This window comes from Lithobates pipiens, unplaced genomic scaffold (assembly GCF_037356315.1).
Source record: "Lithobates pipiens isolate NorthernLeopardFrog02 unplaced genomic scaffold, aLitPip1_a1.2 Scaffold_22, whole genome shotgun sequence".
Taxonomy (NCBI): Eukaryota; Metazoa; Chordata; class Amphibia; order Anura; family Ranidae; genus Lithobates; species Lithobates pipiens.
In genome coordinates, this window is record NW_027507784.1 from 350,295,562 (window position 1) to 350,301,561 (window position 6,000).

General features: G+C 51.8%; 1 protein-coding gene across 1 annotated transcript in view; it reads right to left on the bottom strand.

Annotated features, from left to right (window-relative positions):
- The window catches only part of DPP10 (dipeptidyl peptidase like 10), a 190,050-nt gene extending 185,672 nt beyond the window's left edge, over nt 1–4,378 (bottom strand). Inside the window, exon 1 of the mRNA XM_077449772.1 lies at nt 4,089–4,378. Within this exon, the coding sequence (XP_077305898.1) occupies nt 4,089–4,145 (57 nt within the window). The 5' untranslated portion in view covers nt 4,146–4,378. The remainder of the gene's footprint in view (nt 1–4,088) is intronic.
- Between the last annotated feature and the right edge of the window lie 1,622 nt (nt 4,379–6,000).

Genomic DNA, 6,000 nt, shown 5'->3' on the forward strand with positions numbered 1-6,000 from the left:
TATCTCCTTGCGGTCCTCACATCTGACTATAACACACAATGCAGGATGATAGATAACAGACATTATTCTGTGGGGGTGGAGCTAAGATTCCTCAAGTTTGGAAGAAATCCTCAGGGGTGGGGCCAAGTTTACTCCCGATTTAATTATTTCTGTAAATATGTGACCTTGGTGGGTGTGGCTACTGTCTTCATGAAGAGGTGCTGTTCTATTTTCCCTGGTTATATATATATGAACTGGACAGTGAGGAGCCATTCCTGAGAGGAGCCGGGCCCCGGGCACAAGAGTAATACAGCAAAAGGAGAGGAGCAGGGACCCAGGTACAACAGTAATACAGCAAAAATAGAGGAGCCGGGCCCCGTGTACAACAATAATACAGCAAAAGTAGAGGAGCCGGGCCCCAGGCACAACAATACAGCAAAAGTAGAGGAGCCGGGCCCCAGGCACAACAATACAGCAAAAGTAGAGGAGCCGGGCCCCAGGCACAACAATACAGCAAAAGTAGAGGAGCCGGGCCCCAGGCACAACAATACAGCATCCACAGTGGCTGATATCAAACCTCCATATTGGGGGACTTATTGACACCAACAGTGAAATAAACAGATTCCTATAAGCAGGGTGCTCAGGGGTGGTGCTCAGGGGTGGTGCTCAGGGGCGGAGCTATAGGAAAACATTATTTCTTCCACATACACAATAAATAAAATATTTCTCTGTGGGGCGGGAATATAAATATAATATAGAATGTATGGCAGTCATTCAGTACATGTGTATACAGTACAGCGCTACATCATTTAGGATGGGGGGAAATGTTGGAGGGGTATCAGCAGTGGGGGGGGGGGGATTATCAGGTGGGTTTCAGGTGTTTTAGTAATAGAGGCATTACCTGCTCTCCAGGATGTGGGATATAGGGGAGGGTACTGGTGGAGTATCAGATATAAGGGGCATTACCCACTGTGTGTGTGTGGGGGGGGGGGGGGTTATAGGGGCATTACCTGTTCTCTGAGTTTGGGTGCCGGAGTTGTAAAATCAATGGTATGCTTCATGGAGGGGGAGGGCACAATTTGAGTGATATTAGAAATGGGGGGCATTGGCAGGAGGGGATGTAGGGAAGTCAGTAATGGGGGCATTAGTGGAAGACTGGAGAGGTATCAGCATTGGGGGGTATTAGTGGAAGACTGGAGAGGTATAAGTATTGGAGGCATTAGTGGAAGGCTGGAGAGGTATCAGTATTGGAGGCATTAGTGGAAGTCTGGAGAGGTATCAGTATTGGGGGTATTAGTGGAAGGCTGGAGAGGTATCAGTATTGGAGGCATTAGTGGAAGTCTGGAGAGGTATCAGTATTGGGGGTATTAGTGGAAGGCTGGAGAGGTAACAGTATTGGGGGCATTAGTGGAAGGCTGGAGAGGTATAAGTATTGGGGGTATTAGTGGAAGGCTGGAGAGGTATAAGTATTGGGGGTATTAGTGGAAGGCTGGAGAGGTATCAGTATTGGGGGCATTAGTGGAATACTGGAGAGGTATCAGTATTGGGGGCATTAGTGGAAGGCTGGAGAAGTATCAGTATTGGGGGCATTAGTGGAAGGCTGGAGAGGTTATCAGTATTGGGGGCATTAGTGGAAGGCTGGAGAGGTATCAGCATTGAGGGGCATTAGTGGAAGGCTGGAGAGGTTATCAGTATTGGGGGCATTAGTGGAAGGCTGGAGAGGTATAAGTATTGGGGGTATTAGTGGAAGACTGGAGAGGTAACAGTATTGGGGGCATTAGTGGAAGACTGGAGAGGTTATCAGTATTGGGGGTATTAGTGGAAGGCTGGAGAGGTATTAAGTGGGAATAAGGGGTATCAACAATGGGAGTCGTTGGATTGGCAACAGGTGTCTTGAGGGGTATCAGTGATGGGGGGTCTTCAGCAGGTGGGTTGGGGGATATTAGTGATGGGGGGTCATTTGTAAGTGGATTAACAGAGTATTGGTGATAGGAATCTTAAGTAGGTCGGCTGGGGAATATCGGTGGTGGGGTCTTTGTCAGGTAGGTTGGGGGTATTGGTGATGGGTGTCTTTATTGGGTAGGTTAAGGGGTATCAGTAATGGGAGGGTCTTTGGAGGGTATTCGTATGGTGGGGTCTTTGGTTGGTAGGTTAGGGGATATTGGCAATAGGGGTCTTTGGCGGGTAGGGTGTGAGTGATGGGAGGATTTGGTAGGTAGGTTGGGGGTATCGGTGATAGGGGGTCTTTGGTAGGTTTGGGATATCAGTGCTGGGGGGGCCTTTGTCGGGTAGGTTGGGGTGATCAGTGATGGAAGTTTTCCATGGATAGGTTGGGGGGTGTCTGTGGTGGAGGGTCTTAGGTGTTGGGGGAGGTATTGGTGATGGAGGGGTTTGGCAAGTGGGTTGGGGGTATTGATGGTGGGGGTCTTTATTAGGTAGGTTTGGGGGCAGCGGTGATGGTGGGTGGATTGAGGGGTATTGGTGATGGTTTTCTTTATCAGATAGATTGGGGACATTGGAGGACCTTTGTTGGGTAGGGTGGGAGGGCATCAATGATGGGGGTCTTGGGCAGGTAGGTTTGGGGGGGTATCTGTGCAGGGGGGTCTTTGATGGGTAAGTTGGGTGTATCAGTGATGGGGGTCTTTGGCAGGTAGGTTGGGGGGTATCAGTGCTGTAGGGTCTTTGGTAGGTAGGTTGGGGGGGATTGGGTATAGGGTTTTTTGGTAGGTCAGTATTGGTGATGGGGGGCTTTGGTAGGTAGGTTGGAGAGCATCAGAGATATGAGGGCTTTTGTGGGCAGGTTGGGGTGTATCATACTAGGGGGTCTCTGATGGGTAGGTCAGGGAGGTATCTGTGGGTTTTTTTTGTTTGGTAGCTTAGGAAGGTATCGGTGATGGGGGGTCTTTGTCAAGTAGGTTGGGGGTATTGGTGATGGGTGTCTTTGTTGGGTAGGTTGGGTGGTATTGGTAATGGGTGTTTTTTTGGGTAGGTTGAGGGGCCCTCGTGATGGGGGTCTTTGGTGGGTAGGTTAGGAGGTATTGATGATGGAGTCTTTGTCGGGTAGTTTAAGGGGCTTTGGTGATGGGGTGTCTTTGTTGAGTAAGTTGGGGGGCTTCATGATTGGGGATAATCTGTGATGGGTAGATGGGGTGGTATTGGTGATGGGTGTCTTTGTCGGGTAGGTTGAGGGCCTTGGTGATGGGTCTTTGGCGAGGAAGTTAGGAGGTATTGGTGATGGGGGGTGTTTGTTGGGTAGGTATCGGTGATGGGTGTTTGGCGGGTAGGTTGGGGGATATTGGTAATGGTGGGGTATTTGGTGGGTAGGTCTCAGTGATGGGGTGTTTGGCAGGTAGGTTGGGGGAAATCGGTGATGGGGGTGTATTTGGTGGGTAGGTCTTGGTGATGGGGGTGTTTGGCAGGTAGGTGGGGGATATCAGTGATTGGGGTGTTTGGCGGGTAGGTTTTGGTGATGGGGTATTTGGCGGGTAGGTTGGGGGATATCGGTGATGGGTGTATTTGGTGGGTAGGTCTTGGTGATGGGGGTGTTTGGTGGGTAGGTCTCGGTGATGGGGGTGTTTGATGGGTAGGTTTCGGGATATCGGTGAATGGAGGGATATTTGGTGGGTAGGTCTTGGTGATGGGGGTATTTGTCGTGTAGGTTGGGGGATATCGGTGATGGGGGTGTTTGGCGGGTAGGTCTCGGTGATGGGGGTGTTTGGCATCCGTGATGGGGGGGAATTTGGTGGGTAGGTATTGGTGATGGGGTATTTGGTGGGTAGGTTGGGGGATATCGGTGATGGGGGGTATTTGGTGGGTAGGTCTTGGTAATGGGGGTGTTTGGCGGGTAGGTGGGGGATATTGATGATGGGGGTGTTTGGTGGGTAGGTGGGGAATATTGGTGATGGGGGGTGTTTGGCGGGTAGGTCTCGGTGATGGGGGTGTTTGGCATCCGTGATGGGGGGTATTTGGTGGGTAAGTCTCGGTGATGGGGTGTTTGGCGGGTAGGTCTCGGTGATGGGGTATTTGGTGGGTAGGTCTTAGTAATGGGGGTGTTTGGTAGTTAGGTCTCGGTGATGAGGGGTATTTGGTGATGGGTAGGGGGGCATTACCTGCTCTGCAGGGGGGGTGGCCCTGTTGATGGTGGGTTGCTCCTTCATGGCTGTCATTGTGCGGAGGAGAAGGTTGCTGCGTTCTCAGGATCGGTGCGTCACATTCATCCCCCTGGAGGGGCAATCAGTCTATCCCGGGGCAGGAGGGGGGCAGGGTGGTGCGGCTCCGGTGGTCAGGTACCAGAGGGGGCAGCTGTGCCAGTCATGTTCAGCATCCTGCAGAATGTCACCAACAGCAGAGCATCTCATCCACAGCCAGCAGATCTCCTCCCCCTCCTATGTCTGCTCCCCCCTCCCATCCCCCTCCACCGCCTGACGTCTACTGAGCCCTCCCCCACCGCCAATACTCCTCTATACCCCCCACCCTATACATTAACCCTTCTGTGTCCAACACCCAGTGTACCCCAATATTACCCCCCCAGCTAATACTCCTCTATACCCCCACCCTATACATTAACCCTTCTGTGTCCAACACCCGGGGTACCCCAATATTACCCCCCCCCAGCCAATACTCCTCTATACCCCCACCCTATACATTAACCCTTCTGTGTCCAACACCCGGGGTACCCCAATATTACCCCCCCCAGCCAATACTCCTCTATACCCCCCACCCTATAGATTAACCCTTGTGTGTCCATCACCCTGTGTACCCCAATATTACCCCCCCAGCCAATACTCCTCTATACCCCCACCCTATACATTAACCCTTCTGTGTCCAACACCCAGTGTACCCCAATATTAACCCCCCAGCTAATACTCCTCTATACCCCCACCCTATACATTAACCCTTCTGTGTCCAACACCCAGTGTACCCCAATATTACCCCCCCCAGCTAATACTCCTCTATACCCCCACCCTATACATTAACCCTTGTGTGTCCAACACCCAGTGTACCCCAATATTACCCCCCCAGCCAATACTCCTCTATACCCCCACCCTATACATTAACCCTTCTGTGTCCAACACCCGGGGTACCCCAATATTACCCCCCCAGCCAATACTCCTCTATACCCCCCACCCTATACATTAACCCTTCTGTGTCCAGCACCCGGGGTACCCCAATATTACCCCCCAGCCAATACTCCTCTATACCCCCACCCTATACATTAACCCTTCTGTGTCCAACACCCAGAGTACCCCAATATTACCCCCCAGCCAATACTCCTCTATACCCCCCACCCTATACATTAACCCTTCTGTGTCCAACACCCAGTGTACCCCAATATTACCCCCCCAGCCAATACTCCTCTATACCCCCACCCTATACATTAACCCTTGTGTGTCCAACACCCAGTGTACCCCAATATTACCCCCCCAGCCAATACTCCTCTATACCCCCACCCTATACATTAACCCTTCTGTGTCCAACACCCGGGGTACCCCAATATTACCCCCCCAGCCAATACTCCTCTATACCCCCACCCTATACATTAACCCTTGTGTGTCCAACACCCGGGGTACCCCAATATTACCCCCCCAGCCAATACTCCTCTATACCCCCCACCCTATACATTAACCCTTCTGTGTCCAACACCCAGTGTACCCCAATATTACCCCCCCCCAGCCAATACTCCTCTATACCCCCCACCCTATACATTAACCCTTCTGTGTCCAACACCCGGGGTACCCCAATATTACCCCCCAGCCAATACTCCTCTATACCCCCCACCCTATACATTAACCCTTCTGTGTCCAGCACCCAGTGTACCCCAATATTACCCCCCCAGCCAATACTCCTCTATACCCCCATCCTATACATTAACCCTTGTGTGTCCAACACCCAGTGTACCCCAATATTACCCCCCCCAGCCAATACTCCTCTATACCCCCCACCCTATACATTAACCCTTCTGTGTCCAACACCCGGGGTACCCCAATATTACCCCCCCAGCCAATACTCCTCTATACCCCC